Raw genomic sequence first — 16714 nt, 5'->3', positions numbered from 1 at the left:
CTTTATCACCAGTGTTTTGAACTCTGCAGCTGTTAGGTTGGCTATCTCCTCATCACTTAATTCTATCACTGGAACCTTGATCTGTTCCCTCTTTTGGACCATACTTCTCTGTCTCCTCAACATGACAGACTCCTGTGTTTGCCTCTGCGTCTTAGGTAGAGCTGTTGTTCCTGTTACATTGTAAGGACGGAGCTATAGGTATTCGTCAGTGCAGGGTGACCCATTCACCACGTTGTGGCTCTGTATGTGGAGGAGGGAACAATGCTGCTTGCTCAGCTCTTGCCCCTTTTCCAGGTACTTCTCCCACTTCCTGTATGGGACTGGTGCCTCTCTAGCTGTTGTCCTGGTTGTGGTTCCCAGACTGGGTGGGTCTGTGGATGTTCTAGGACTATGGGGGCCTCTAAACAAGTGGAATCTGCTGAGAGGCCAGCAGTTTCTTCCCCTGTCCCAACCCCCACTGGTTTTTACAGTCAGAAGCCATGAGGCTTTATTTTCCCTGGTGCTGGAACCATGAGCTGCGTGGTCTGATCTGGGGCTGGGAGCACTCCCCAGGTGTCTCTCCCTAGTTTTTAAAATGTGTTACTGCACTTTCTGCCAGCTTGCTGCTACTGCTGCCACTGCCACCACGCCACTTCCTTTCTGCCCCTCCTACCTGTCTGGATGAGTATTTCTTCTTTTTATCTTTTTTTGTTGGACTTCTACGCAGCTTGATTTTCTGGAACTTCTGGTTGTCTTCAGTTTTGAGGTAGTTGTATTCTTCCTTATTTGTGGAAGGAGATGCAGTGTGTTTGTCTAGGCCTCCATCTTGGCCGGAAGTCTTGATGTGCCCCATTTAGAGATGTTATTATTGACAGTATGTTAATTGGGTAAACTTTGCCTAGACTATACTTTAATATGTTTCTTATAGTGTAAATAACAAATAATTAGCAATTAGAAAGTAAGCTCAAATATTTTTAAACTATTAAAACTATTGAAAATTAAATATATCTTCACTTGTCTCACCCACTTATTAATTCATTTAACACTGTATGCCTCTTCTCTGTTTTTTTTATTGTTGTTGTTGTTCTTTTTTTTAAGGAATCAAAGCTTTGAAGTAACCTTTTACATTTAACAATATTTCTATATCAAAGTTCAAAATAGTTCTCAGAATATTTGTTCTGTCTTAGGATGTTTGGCTAGCAATTTTGTATTTTTGAATTGCAAATAGTAACAAAACACCCACATGGGAAACTTGTTTGTGGAGATCTCAGAGACCCATGTTCTGTAGGTGGAAGTAGAAGGGTCAGGTAAGTTCTGAGATGAAAGGAACCAGTGTGCCCCTGCCCAATGCTTCAACTCCAGAGGGTCTGTATGCTTTCTATTGTTGTTTAAACTGTAGATACCTCTGAGATTGATTGTCACCAACTTAATGTCAATTAGCTCTCCATGTTTTTTTCAAAATATTGATGAGATGTTTGGGAGCAGGAGCTATAACTCCCATGCATACCTCTCCTAACAGCCTTCTACTGACTCTCCTTCCAAGTTAACAGAAGCACTGGCCACCCAGTTGCTGGAACCAGAAACCCTGGTATAACTCTTAATTCCTTGAGTCCCCTATCCATTATAGTCAACAAATCTTATGAGTGCTATGTTCAAATTTTGTCTGAATTTGGGCCACTTTTCTCCATTTCTGCTACCACAATCCTCTTCCCAGCAACCACCATTTCCCAATTAGACCCAGAAATAACCTCCAAATTGATCTTCCCACTTCCAGTTTCTGTTCTTACCCTGTCTCACTGATACAACACATGGCATCTGTATTATTCTTATAAAATTTTAAATAGAATTATGCCATTTCCCTACACAAAATACTTGATGGAGTCCCATTAAACAAGAATAAAATTTAGGTTTTTAATGCTGACGACCATGATTCTGCACAGTTTGGTCACTTTCCACCTTTGCATTCTTATCCTGTGCTCTTTCCTATCTCTCTCTGTGCCGTGACCACACTGCCCTCCTCTCTGTGACCAGGACTGACAAGTTCTTTTTTCTGCTGTGCAATTTACTCCCTGATAAGTGCATGGCTGGTTCCTTTGCCTTCATCAGGTCACCTTCTTTCCACTGAGGCCTTTGCTGACACCCTCCCAAATTACTCCCTCTCATGGTTCCTGCTTTGTTACATTCTTAACACTTATCACAATCAGTAGTTATTCTACATAATGCTTTGTTTTGTTCTTTACTATCTCCCTCACTAGACTATGAACACATGATGGAAAGGATCAACATCTGTCTTGTTTTTCACTGCAGCAAATTTTCTTGCTTTGTTTTTTAGACCTTTGTCTTTTTTTTTTCATCACATGGGCTTTGGGAATAACTGAAACAGTGCATTCCAAACCCTGCAGTCAGATGCAATTTCCTTTTCCTCTCAACATTCTCAGGATCTTGTATTAGTAACAGGTTATATATATTCTGGGTTATTTCCTCTGAGTGATAGCAGCAACTCTCAGGTCCCATGGTGGATCTGCATTTGTATCCCACCTTGGACCTGGCACAGTGCCCAGAGCAGAACTGCTCATAAAGAAATCCTGAAAGGAGGAAGACCAGGAGTGAATGGAGGGGGACAGAATGTTGTGGGTTCCAGAGCAGCTATAGCACTGCTCAAACTTTCTACATTTTAATAACAAAAATGTGTGTTTTCCTTGCATGTTAGATCCATCACTAGGAATGATATGGATCTTGAATCTTCTGGGAAACTTTTGAGCAGCAGGAGGGATTTGTCTGCAAAATGCTGCTTTTCTCACCACTCTCTGAATTATTTATTTCTAGAGGAAACACCAGGGTATATCGGTTACAAGAGCTAAACTTAGCTGGCTCTTACAAGAGAAAGTGTCAGTAATAACCTCTGCAAACAAAGACAAACTTTGAGTGGATGATATAGGTGTGTGTGTGTATGTGTGTGTGTGTGTGTGTGTGTGTGTCTGTGTGTCTGTGTGCTGACTTGTTTTTATGATGGTGTGGGTGATTTTAAAGAAATACATTTTAAGATAAATGGTCAATCCAGTTTTTCTAACCTCCATTATTGTTCATTTCACTTTCAACTGATGTTCAGGTGAGACTTAAAGACTGTTGCAATCCATAACTTGGTGATATGACCTGAAAGTTTTTATTTAGTTATTTATTTTTCAATTTAAAAATTGTATCCTTTTTATTTTTTTATTGAGGTGATACTGGCTAAAAAAATTAGGCTTCAGGTGCATAATTCCACAGCAAATCACATGTACACTGGCATGCTTACACCCCAAGTCAAGTCTCCATCCATCACCATTTATCCCTCTATACTCTCCTCCACCTCTTCTCACTCCTCCCAGCAGTCATCACACTGTTTTCCATATCCAGAAGATTTTTCTCTTTTTTTCTTTTTTCCTCATTTCCTCCAGCCACCCACCCCTAGCCACTCAGCCCCATAACCCCTCCCTGACAGCTATCAGCCTGCTCTCTATCTAGAAGTCTTGTCTCTAATTTGCTTGTTAGTTCATGTTTTCATTAGATTCCACATATGAATTAAATTATATGGTACTTGTCTTTCTCTGACTGGCTTATTTCACTTAACATAATGCTTTTCAGGTCCATCGATGATGTTGCATAGCGTAAGATTGCCTTCTTCTTCTTTTTTTTTTTCTTTCTTACAGCTGACTAGTATTCCAGTGTGTAAATGTACCACAGCTTTCTTATCCACTCATCTATTGATGAACACTTGGGCTGCTTCCATAGCTTGGCTATTGTAAATAACACTGCAGTGAATGTAGAGGTGCATATATTCTTTTGAATTGGTGTTTCAGGTTTATTCAGATGACTTCCTAGAAGTGAGATCACTGGGTCATAAGGCAGTACCATTTTTAATTTTTTGAGGTAACTTTATACCTCTTTCCACAGTAGCTGCATCAATCTGCATTTTCACCAACAGTGCATGAGGGTTCCTTTTCCACATCCTCACCAACACTCATTGTTTATTGATTTATCCTAGAAGAAAACATAGACAACAAAATCTCAGACCTATGTTTCCTTTTTAATGTGTATTTATTTATTTATTTATTTTTAATATGTTTTATTGATGATGCTGTTACAATTGTCCCAATTTTTTCCCTCTGCTCCCCTCCACCCAGTGACCCCCCCTGCCTTCCAGGTGTCCCCCCCCCTTAGTCCATGCCTATTGGCTGTGCATAGTTCTTCTCAACATCTTCCTGTCTACTCCATTCCCTCCTACTATGCTTCTTAATTCCTGCATCATCTCCCTCCCTTTTTCCCATTCCCCCTCTCCACTGACCTCCCCCCAATATGTTCCCCATACCTAAAATTCTTTTCACACTCTCGTTGCCTACTTAGTTTGCCTTTGTTTGATTCCCTAGTTTCTGTTGATTGTTGTGATACAGTTTTCATTTTAATATTCATAGTTTTGATCCTCCTTCTTCTACACAAGTTCCTTTAACATCTCACATAACAGTGGTTTGGATCTAATGAACTCCTTAAGTTTTACTTTGTCCCGGAAGCATTTTCTATGCCCTTCTATTCTGAATGACAGCTTCGCTGGATAGAGTAATTGTGGCTGTAGGATTTTGATTTTTATTACTTTGAACAGTTCTTGCCAGTCCTTTCTTGCCTGAAGAATCTCCTTTGAGAAATCAGCTGATAGTCTAATTGGGACCCCTTTGTACATAATTCTTTTCTTCTCTCTTGCTGCTTTTAAGATTCTCTCTTTATCTTTAATTTTTGACATTTTGGTTATAATGTGTCTTGGTGTGGTTCTCCCTGGGTCCAGTTTTCTGGAACTCTCTGTGCTTCCTGGACCTGTAAGTGTATTTCTTTCCCCAAGTTAGGAAAGTTCTGCTTCATTATTTTTTCACATAACTTTTCAATTTCTAGTTCTTCTTCTTCACCTTCTGACAACCTTATAATTTAGATGTTCATTTGCTTATAGCTGTCCCAGAGGTTTCTGAGCCTCTCCTCATATTCCTCACTTTTTGTTTCCTCTTTCTGCACTGGTTGACTGTTTGTTTCTTCCCTATGTTCCAATTTGTTGACTTAATCCCTGGTTTTCCTTTCCTCATCACTTGTCTCATATGTGTTTTCATTTATTTCAGCAGGACTAGCCTTCATTTCTTCCCCATCTTGTTCAATATCTTTTGTTAAATCTGTAAGCTGCCTTATGACTATAGCTCTTAACTGAGCCTCAGAAAGATTATTTATTTGTTCATTAGTTAATTCATGTATTTGCTTTCTGGTCAGCTGCATGATTGGTATTTCAATCATGATTCCTGCCATCCTGACCATTTTCATTTATCTTTCCTTCTTAAGGGGGACTGTCACACCTACTACGCTATAGGGGGCAGAGCCCGGTGCACTCATCACTACTAGGCAACCTTTCTTACAACACTGTGGCACTTTGTGTGGGGGTGGGGGTCCAAGATGGATTCCTGCCATTATTCTCTGCTGAGAGACTAGGAGCCTCCTCCTCTGTCCTACGTCCTCTGGCCCTCACAGTCCAAGGCAATGGAGGTCTGCCTTCCCAGCATTGGAATTGGGAGCTGATGGGTTCAGTCTGCAGCCAGGGATAGTCTCTGGGTGCTTTTCTCCTCCCCTTAAATACAGGTGTCTGTACTTATCACCGTCCTGCCCTGGCTTTGCCCCTCCTACCTGTCCAGATGAGCATTACTTGTTTATAACTTCATACATTGGACTTCCATGTAGCTTTATGTCCTGGAACTTCTTGTTCTGGTTTCTGGTTTTGCAGTAGTTGTAGTTCTTCTTAGTTGTGGAGGAGGACAGAGCGTGTCAGTCTAAGCCTCCATCTTGGCTGAAAGTCTCAGACATTTCTTAGAGCAATATTTGTTCTGATATATCTCCTTGGGCAAGGGTAACAAAAAAAATTGACTATATCAAACTAAAAAGTTTTTTGCAGCAAAGGAAACCATCAAGAAAATAAAAAAAAAAAGCACATAATAGGAGAACATATTCACCAATATAAATCTGATAAGGGGTTAATATCCAAAATTTACAAAGAACTTATAAAACTCAACACCAAAAATAAATAAATAAATAAATAAAAATAAAAACAAACAAACAAAAACCCCGAACAATCCAATTAAAAACGGACAAAGGACCTGAATAGACACTTCTGCAAAGAGGACATACAGAGGGCTCATAGACATGAAAAGATTGTCAAAGCTACTAATCATCAGAGAAATACAAATAAAACCGCAAGATGTCACCTCATACCTGTCAGAATGTCTATCACCAATAAATAGACTTGGAAGTTTTTAAAGGGTTCAATGCAGGGCTTATCCCAAACTAATAAATCAGAATCTCTGGGATGCAGGAGAAAATGTCAGGTGGCACTAGGACAAAATTTTTTAAAGCTCCACTGATCCTTCCATCCTGGGTAACTTAACTGGTTACTGTCTGCTAATTTAGTTTGTCTTGACCTATTCTTTATTAAACTTTCTTTAGTTTGTAGAAGGTGGTCGAGAGCATACATCTACATACTTTTCCAAATGAAATGGGACTCTTTACAGTGATTTTAAAAGTTTGGAAGAATAATTTTTCTAAAACAAGTTTAACAGCAGTATAAAATATTTGTTTTTTTCTGTACAATGCCATCACATTAGATTTACATAACATACATGACATCACAGAAACAAGGGACTTTGTCTCCCTGGTTGTCCACTCCCACAAGGACATGTGGAGGGCATTTATCTTCTGCAGTAAGATAAATGTGGATGGCCTCTACTGTTGAGATGAACCCATTCTAGAACATAAATTGTTAACTTTTAATAATAAACAATGAATAACCAACTCCTGGAAAATGCACTTTAGAAAAATACTCCCTTAGCCTCCCAGATCTTTTGATTCATTATTTGTGACTTTGATACACTTCCACTGAAATGTTTTTAATAGCTTATTTTTAACCACACAGTAGAGGAAAATGGACTTAGCTGCATGTAAAACTCTGGTCTAACATCTGAAGCTTAAAGGAGGCTCCACAGATAAATCACTTCAATATATTTTCCAATTAAGGGAGTCTGACTTGGATATGAATCAAACAAAATATTTCATATTTTGCCTCATCAGCTGAATGTAGAACCGGTGGTGGCGGATGTCAACCAGAGCATGAATTCTAGGCTGGTTGCTTCAGAGTTACCTACAGCAGCTCTTTATTCATGCAGATCCTAGATTCACTCCCAGAGTTTCTGACTTAGGAAATTTGTAATGGAGCTTGGTGAATCTGTCCTCTTCAAGATTCCCAGGTGAACCTTAGTATTTATTCCAACCCAGATTGAACTTTTAGTGCTTGGAGGTAAAGAAATATGGATGTTTGGGTTCTTCCAAAAGTAATTTATTGTGTCTTCTCTGTCCAAATTTGAGTGGAAATGGTTGCCAATGCTGTTACTGTTAGGGAGGGGCCACAAGGGAGAGGCAGATGTGAGATGAGATACAGGGTCTGTTCTGCACCTAGGCCTGATCCAGTTTAGAGAGTAGTCTGCGCTGCACACAGCTGAGTCCATACCATTCAGAGCTTCCTCCCAGGAAATGAGAGACACTACCATAATAAATGTGGCTGCATTTTGAAGTCAGAAACTTTTAAAGGAGATGAGTTTGAAGGACTTACATTTCTTTAACTAAGTTTTAGATTTTGACATGATCAATAATGATATATAATATTTTATGTGGCTTTTTAAACTGTAAAGGACAACTTGGGCTTTAATTTCTAAGATAGCTCAGGAAGCAGGGGAACTAAGGCTGTATTTATGCTACTCCTTCTTAGCTTCAAGGCCAGAATCCAGTTCTTTTCCAATGCAGGGACAGAGTACACTGCGACAAGCAAGGCAGCTTATAAGTAAATATGCCTGAGTGAGTCGATGCTCTTCCAGAACGTCAGTGTTTATACTTCACCAGATGAATCACTTAGGGGAAGAAAGCCCACCTGTTAATAAGCCAGCCGTATGTGACTAATGGCAGTTCTGGCCCCAGCCTGGACAGTAAGGGCTCACCTACTCAAACACGTCTCACTTTTGGCTCTCTCTCAGCTTGAAAATTTTAGAAAGCATTTTCAACTGAGGGCCTCAGGGATTTTGGTACAAAAATGCTGAAAAATGTCAAGTACAGTGGTATGTTTATAAAAAATCACAGGGGCCCTAGTCCTGCCTGAGGGAGGTCATGGAAATGCATTTGTTAACCTCACAAAAGTTCTTGACCAGAGAGATTTTTACTCGATTTAATCTACATCCGTAGCAATTCTATAATTGAATAGCAAGTCATTTATTATGAAAGTTATGAGTGTGTTTCTAACTGTGACCCAGGTAGCTCTAGCTGTGTTCTCGCTCTGCCTCCATTTTCAAGTACAATGATTGAAGGTTTTGGCCAAACTTCCTTCTTCAAGGAGGATTTTTTAATGTGCTGCTCACCTGCTGTGAGGGAATATTAAAAGCAGCAGATGCCCCATGAGCAGATCCTTTATGTGTAGATGGTGGTGTGGGTGCAGTAGCACAGTGTCACTGGATGGACCGCTCCCCACTCCCCCCATTTCCTCTATAACTCTGCTTGCTTGGGGAAGACAGAGCAGGTGGAAGGAAGAGCTGGCATGTGGGCTGGGGCCTTAGGAGATGAGAAGGGAACAGCATGCCCCAAGGCAAAGAGCCTGTGGTTTCTACACATGATGCTTCTCAGCAAAGAGATGAGCATAAGGTTGGAGAGATACACTGGTTCCAGGGTGTGGCAGCACCTCTGTAATCTCATCAGACCCCTGATTTTAAAAACCATCCCTACGCCAATGAACCTCATATAGACTTCCCCAGTTTTTACCTCTCTCCAGCATCCAGGTTGCTACAATAACTGTCCACTGATACCTCCAAAAGGAACGTCTGAAAAGCATCTGAGTTAAATTTTTCCAACCTGCACTGCTTCATTATTGTCCCCATCTCATCAATAAATACAAAAATATTGGAACTACTTTTGATTCTCCTCTATCCCTCTTTTCTCTGCATCAATTTACCAACTAGTCCTTCTGACTGAAAGTCCAAGACACCCTGCAAAGACACAAACCTTTTTTCAGCTCCATTACACCCCTCTCTTCAATCACATCAGTAACCCCCTGGCTGTGGTCTCCCTTGGAGTTACCTTGTGAAACAGATCATCATACCCCTTATTAGGTCAAGTGGTTGACAATCAAAATTCTGCTACAGTGGATTCAAGAGAAATTAAGTGTGGGAGAAGTAGCTAACTCATAGAGAGTTTTGATTTGCAAGGCAAATGTGGGTCAGAAGAAAGGTATTTTTCTAAGGTGAGATGGGGAGGCATGTCTTTTTGCTGATGGTATGATCTGGGAGAAAGGGAGCAGACGGTGATGCAAGGGAAAGGGGGAGATGACCATTGCTGTCCTCTTGGTGTCCCACCAGGTGCATCTCATCCACAGCCACAGAAGGGAGGGATCCGAGTGTCTGCTCCAGAGATGGGCTTTATTTTTATCTTTTAAGCAGAGATTGTATACAATATTATATTGACTATATTATTTTCAAATGTACAATATAGTAATTTGACATTTTTATACCTTGCAATGTGATCACCCCACTAATTCTAATCATCTGTCATCATGTAAACTTATCACAATATTATTGGCTATATTTCATTAATTTCTCCATACATCCCCCACCCACTCCCTTCTGGTAACCACCCCTTTTGTCTCTGTTTCTTTGGGTCTCTGTTTGCTTTGTTCTTTGTTTTTGTATTTTTTAATTCCACATATAAGTGAAACCACACTATATTTGTCTTCCTCTGCCTGACTTAATTTCACTTAATATAATACCTTCTAGATCCATCCATGTTGTCACAAATGGCAAGGTTTTATTCTTTTTTATTGGTGTGTAATATTAAATTGTGTGTGTGTCTTCTTATCTGTCATCTATCAATGAACACATTAGATTGCTTCTGTATCTTGACTATTGTAAATAATGTTATAGTAAAAATAGGATTGCATATATTTCTGTGAATTAGTATTCTTATTTTCTTTGCTGGTGGGCTTTAGATTGGTGGGCCAATGAACTTGCCTGAGCTAACCCCTCTTCTCTCAATGAAGGAGGAACTAGGGTCATTAGCTGACAATGGGAAGGTTAAGGAGATGGAAGAAGAACTAGGTCTGGGAACATGTGCCTTCTTTCTGAACCCACCATGGATCCTTGACCAGCTCTTCTGTCCATCTGGAATGCTCTTATCTAAGATTTTTCACATGATTGGTGACTTAGCGACATTCAGATTTTAGCTTAATGTCACCTCCTCATAGAGGCTTCCCCTGACCTCAGAATCTAAAATAACCACCCTGTCATTCACAATCACACTGCCCTATTTTAATTCTGATTAGCATTTATTACTGTGAGACATTTAGCTTGTTTATTTTTTACATATTTATTGTTGCATCTTTTACAAGGGATACTAGCACACACCAGACTTTGTACAGATAGAAAAATCTTAATGAATAAGCATGAGACATGAGAAATCCCTTTTCCTTCAGGAAAAAATACAAATGTGTCATGATGGAATACAGTAGAACCTGATTTGGGTGTATCAACTTGAATAGGCCAGGAATTAAAGTGTGTGTGTGTGTGTGTGTGTGTGTGTGTGTGTGTGTAGTGTGTGGTAGGGTACATCAGTAGCCAACAAGCCACAAGTGGTCTGTACCCTTCTGGGCAAACATAAGATCTAAGAGTCCTCAAGTTCACTCAACAGTTGAACTTTGAGCCAGCGTTTCTATGCTTGCCCTGCACCAGTGAACTTAGCCATTGTTAGAAGTTCAGATACTGTTAGTGAATATTAGGTAAATATCTAAACTGAGTGTATCAAGAAAGATGTTAAAAATGGGAAAAGGGAGAGGTCAGGCTCTACTCTTTAAGCCTTAAACAGATGTCTGAACCGGACCTGAAAGCCCTGCTGGTTCTGCAGCCAGAGTCCAAAGCCAGTCTGGCTAGAAACAGGAAATCTGTAAGCCTAGGGGCAAATGCAAAGAATGTTTCAAGCTTTAAAACAACTTCCTTTTGACTTAAGGTGTTGGTTTACATTATAATTTCTCTGTGAAAATTCTAACCATTTTAAGGAAAGATTCTAATTAATAAAAAAAAATTCCTATGTAATTTTTAAAAATAAAACAAACAAAAAAACTTAAAATGCCCAGTTTAAAATAATACATGAAAATATATGTATATTCTGTATATGTTTCTTCCCTAAATCTCTAATGATTGTATGGAGGCTCTGAACTGTCCAGGATTAAACCAGCATATCATTCTCTAAAAGAATAAGGTAGGAAATGACTTTATATTTAGCCAAGTAGCTGAAGACCACTCATCCTCCCATGGTCAGGAAATCTAAAATAGTGAATAAAGATAAACTTCAGAAGAAAAAGAATTTTCTAAGCAGTGATTTGACCCACCTCTTCAGGTAAAGCCGTGAATACTTAAACTTCCCATCATTTTGCTGGCAAACTCTGTAATATTGAGGAACCAAACCAAGGTTAATGAAAGCTAAAGTTATTAATGGATGTTTTAGAAAGTTTCTTGTTCCACCTATGAAAAATGAGCTCACATTTGTAAGATGACATGCTTTTAGGGGCCCTATGATTAGTGATGTTTTCTGCTTACTTCTTCAGTAAAGATTAGAGTTTCTTGTGCTTATACAGAAACTATCTAGAGGTTCCAAGGTAGGGGAGGGGACTTAAGTGACTGTCTGCATTTTTTCCAGATTTGTGAAATCACCTCATTGACTGACCCATAAATTATAAACCATATAATCTGCTGTGTGGATAGGCAGAATTCTGGATTACAATGTTTTCCTATTTTTGGTTTTTAATTTAGACAGCAAGAGAAAAAATAGATTCAGAAGAGGCACTGATCTATGAAGAGGATTTAGACAAAGGACATGGTGTTGAAGGCGAGATGGAAGAAAGCACAAAATTAAAAATCTTCCGCAGGCTTGCCTTTGTGGCTTCCAAGCTTAAGGAGTTTATTGGCAACATGATAACCACAGCTGGAAAAGTTGTTGTGACGATTTTACTCGGCTCATCAGGTGAGAGTTTCCAGTACTGGGTGGAGCACAAATGATCCCTCGACAAATAATGGAAGAAATGAACAAAGAGAAAATAAAGAAGGAAATAATTCTATTGCATGATACCAAAAGAATAACTGTAACTTTTGTAAAAGTGGCCACACATACAAATCACACACACAAAAAATAATTTTTCTGGTGCAATTCTAGTTTTCATATATTTAGATGGTTTCTTTAAAGAACCTTTGTAAAGCAATCTTTCCCATATCTGTTAAGTGATATCATTTCCTATGTGTAGATCAGGAAAACAATTGTTCTTCTTCCTTAAAACCTGTAAATGGTGACCTGCTACAATGAACAATTTTAATGTACCTACCCAGATCTGCACAGGTACATTCTGAGGGCATATCTGATTACACCAATTCATTAATAATCATAACTTAACTCTCCAGGACTTACTATTTTTCTTTCTAAGTTAGATCGTAATCTTCCAGCACAGACACTCACTTCCTTTAAATTTTGGCTATGGACTGCTTAAACCATAATTATGTTAACTCAGTCTTTCCCCTCTTCCATTTTGCTTTTCACCATTGCTCCAGAGCTACTGTGAAGTTACTGCCTAATTGAAATTTCACAAGATAAAATGACTGTTTTTTAATAGAAAAATTAAAAAGTGGAAAAGAGAATAGAATTTCTCAAGAAATATAATCCAGTGTTTTAATGAGGCATTTCAAAATATCCCTTCCTTAAAAGTTTTTAAATGCTTAGGAAGGAAATATCTCATTTTACATTTCCCTTTTTGGTGATAGTGAAAGTCAGATTTTGTTGGGTAAGACATTTTAGTGAGACTTTTAACTGCCACAGAACATATTATTATTATAAATCCTAGTTAACTAAAAAAAATGGTAAATCATTATTTTAAAAGTGGTATAAGGGAAAGTTAGAATGAACATATAGCATTTCTGAAAATTTTTAGGGAGAAATAGAAGATGGAAACAGCAGGTAAATATGCTAATTCTACTGGTATGAAAAATTCATGTTTACTCAGCTCAAATACTATAGGTAGAATTTCTCCATCATCTGATATTTCCCCATATTTATAAATATCACTTTATGTATGACTTTTTCATAATAAAAATAGCATTAATTCTAATTTTATAAATAAAATGTGATTGTTTTAAAAACATGATCAATACCTAAAAACACATGAAGTAAATTTATTTAATCTCCAGTACTTGCAATTGCTGAGTAGCAAATGATTTTCTAGTTCTATGAAATTTTTTATGATTGTATTTCTTCTTTCTTAGGTATGATATTGCCATCGTTGACTTCATCTGTCTACTTTTTTGTATTTTTGGGTCTGTGCACCTGGTGGTCCTGGTGCCGGACATTCGATCCATTGCTGTTCAGCTGTCTCTGTGTTCTCCTGGCTATCTTCACTGCGGGACACTTGATTGGACTTTATTTATACCAGTTCCAATTCTTTCAAGAAGCAGTTCCACCCAATGACTACTATGCAAGGTAAGAGAAAAGAAATCATTATGATATTTCAAGGGGAGGTAGCACCTCTTTTAAGATCTTGTTTGAATTTGCAAGGATTCTTCTTGATGCTATTGATATGTTAAGCAAAGGGTTGATGGGGATGGGGGAAGCAGTCTACTGTTTTAAATTTATTAAATGACACAGTCTAGAAAGTAGTAGAAGGTCTACTCAGATTGAGGTTCTTCTGGGACATGAAAGAAGGGAAGTAGCTCTTTGTAGCAAGTGCAATAAGATAAATGCTCTAGGCTGTGGAAAGAGATCCAGGAAGAACATTTCATATCAGAGAATAATAACAATGTGTTAAAGCATTCAGATGGAAGGAACTCTCATGGACCAAGTAGAGGGCATATTGAGAATCAATCAATCGATCAATCAATAACTGATTCTAAAAATTTAAAAATAAAAATACATGAGTTCATGCTGAGAGAGAAAGAGAAATCTGATTTCCTTCTAATAGAGATTACTATTATATCAACTCATTACTGTGAAAATAGGAACTAAGGAATCCAGGATTTATTTTGACTTTTTTTGTAAGTTTAATTTTGTAAAAGATTTTATTTATTTATTTATTTTTTAGAGAGAGAGGAAGGGAGGGATAGAGAATGAGAGGGAGAGAAACATCAATGTGTGAGAGAAACATTGATCAGTTGCCTCCCGCACACCCCCCAACTGGGGACTTGGCCACCCAGGTATGTGCCGAGATCAGGAATCGAACCAGCAACCTTTTGCTTTGCAAGATGTTGCCCAACCCACTGAACCATACCAGTTAGAGCTACTTTGACCTTTTAGAGGAACTCTAGGACATTCTCAGTTAATGAAAGAAAACTCCTTACAGAATCGTCGGCAGCCGTCCGTCTCGAGAGACGATGGTGTAGCTTCTTAAGAGTCTATCTGCACCGCCGAGAATGGCTGTGCAGTCCGACTCGGAAGTGACACGGTATCTGTCTCCTCCCGTGCTGAATCGACATCTTACGATGACGCTGGAGTGTCCTCTCCAGTGAAGCTGGAGCTACAGAGCCTGGGCAGGGTGATATGGAGGGTCTGCTGTTGCCCATGCAGCAGACCCCCCCTCTCTTCACAGCTGAAGGGTCCAAGGGAAAGACGGAGTCAATACAGCTTGGCTTCAGGTGTGCCGCAGGAGTTGCCGGTGTTGACTACAACGTCAAACCGCCTTAGGGACTCCGGCTCCGGATTTTCTGTCGGGGTTTACTCCCTTAGCCTTTCCCCTGAGGAGGTATGCCGCAAGGCAGCGGAGGTTTTTTGGAGTCAAGAGTTTTCCTTCTCTGATGTGCCCTGACTGGAAGATCGAACCAGCGACACTTAGCTCGCAGGCCGACGCTCAATCCACTGAGCCAAACCAGCCAGGGACTGTACAGTAAATACTAAAATAAATGTAAGGTTCCTACTTCACAGATTTTCACCTATCGTGGGGGGGTCTAGAACATAATACCCGCGATAAGTGAGGGATCATTGTACTCCTACTTGGCAGACACATTAGGATTGGTTCCAGAAGATTTGTTGTCAAACATCCTGAAAAGAAACACGTTGCTGCCTTCTCCCACTCCCTTCAAATTCCTGTTACCCCGACTCCTCACCAGCACCTGCCAAAGGACAAAAGAGAAAGCTGGGCAGACTCAGGAGGGCATTTCCTGCTCCTCTGTTCCGTGGTTTATCCTTTCAGCCATATTTTCATCTTAACCAGCAGCTGCCAATCAGAATAGCACTAGCTAATGAAAGAAAGATGAATAATAGAATTAGAAAATTACCATTTATCAATTCTTAATGAAATACTTATTTCTAGTTGCAAACTTAAAACCATTACTTAAGAATGTTCTTGGAGTGAAGAATGTTTGCAATAATGACAAAGTATAACTTCACTGATTATTTGCTAGTTGCAAAAGGTAAAGCAGTCCTTTACAATGGTGGTCAATCCCTTTACCAATTGATCAAAAATGGGATAGCTCAAACATTTCACACTTGCAAATGTGATGCAATATGAAGTATACAGCATCACATTGTTAAATCTTTGGATTTAACCTCCAATTTACAGAAAATATTAAAAAATAGAAAAGTTATTTAAATGACTCCACAGAAAACATAAAAAGTCCAGAATGTGAATTCTACAAGGCAAATGATGTAGTCTTCCCTAAAATCAGCATGAATGTGACTCTATAGTACATTCTGCTTCAATGACAAATCTCTAAGTGACATTTTGAAATTAAATGAGGATATTTGAGTATTCATTGATTATTAGCTGATAGTATAGAATTTCTGTTAATTCTTAGGTGCATGATTGTATTGTGGGTTTAGAGAAAAATGTCATTATTTTAGGATATATATGGTAAATTATTTAAGGATAAAATGTCATGATATCTGCAACTTTCTCCTCGTTTAACAACAGACATGGGGGAAGGGAGTTAAGGGTGGAGAGAAATAAAAGTATTTAAACTAGTTGAATGGCATTGGATTATTTATTGTCCCATTAAAAATTTTCTTTTTGTGTGGAAAATTTCATAATTTAAAGTTACAGAAAAGAGAACAGAAATGGTAGGAGAGAATGTCAGGGTGAGGTGAAAATGGTACCAGAATTCTTCTCTCTAATATATCTCTGGGAAGTGGTATAGGTGCTTAAAAGTAAGTCAGACAGAGAAAGACAAATACTATGTGGTATCACATATCTGGAACCTAAACAAAAAACTCAAACTCATAGAAGCAGAGTAGATTGGTGATTTCCAGTACCATGCTGTTTTTATTAATATTGCTTTATAGTATAGCTTAATATTCAGTATCATACTTCCTACAAATAATAATCTTTGTCAAGATTGCTGTTGCTGTTTGGGGTATTTTGTGATTCCATATACATTTTTGCATGTCTATTCTATATCTTGAAATATGCCATTGGTATCTTCATAGGAATTGTGTTGAATCTATAAATTGCTTTGGGTAGTATGAACAGTTTAATGATGCTAATTCTTCCTATCCATAAACACACTATATGTTTTCACTTATTTGTACTTTCTTCAATTTTTTCATCACTGTCTTATGATTTTCCAAGTACAAGTTTTTTACATACTTGGTTAAATTTATTCCTAATTATTTTGTTCTTTTTGAA

General features: G+C 38.6%; 1 protein-coding gene across 6 annotated transcripts in view; it reads left to right on the top strand.

Annotated features, from left to right (window-relative positions):
- The window catches only part of PIEZO2 (piezo type mechanosensitive ion channel component 2), a 641878-nt gene that overhangs the window by 374844 nt on the left and 250320 nt on the right, over positions 1-16714 (top strand). For all 6 annotated transcript variants that reach the window (XM_090285823.1, XM_090285821.1, XM_090285819.1 and 3 more), the window contains exons 6-7: positions 11871-12081; positions 13368-13581. In XM_090285823.1, the coding sequence (XP_090141949.1) occupies positions 11871-12081; positions 13368-13581 (425 nt within the window). The remainder of the gene's footprint in view (positions 1-11870; positions 12082-13367; positions 13582-16714) is intronic.

The sequence above is a fragment of the Furipterus horrens genome, unplaced genomic scaffold, assembly GCF_987537825.1.
Source record: "Furipterus horrens unplaced genomic scaffold, mFurHor1.1.pri manual_scaffold_8, whole genome shotgun sequence".
Taxonomy (NCBI): domain Eukaryota; kingdom Metazoa; phylum Chordata; class Mammalia; order Chiroptera; family Furipteridae; genus Furipterus; species Furipterus horrens.
The sequence above is the reverse complement of the archived record's forward strand: the minus strand, read 5'-3'. Positions and strand labels throughout refer to the sequence as shown.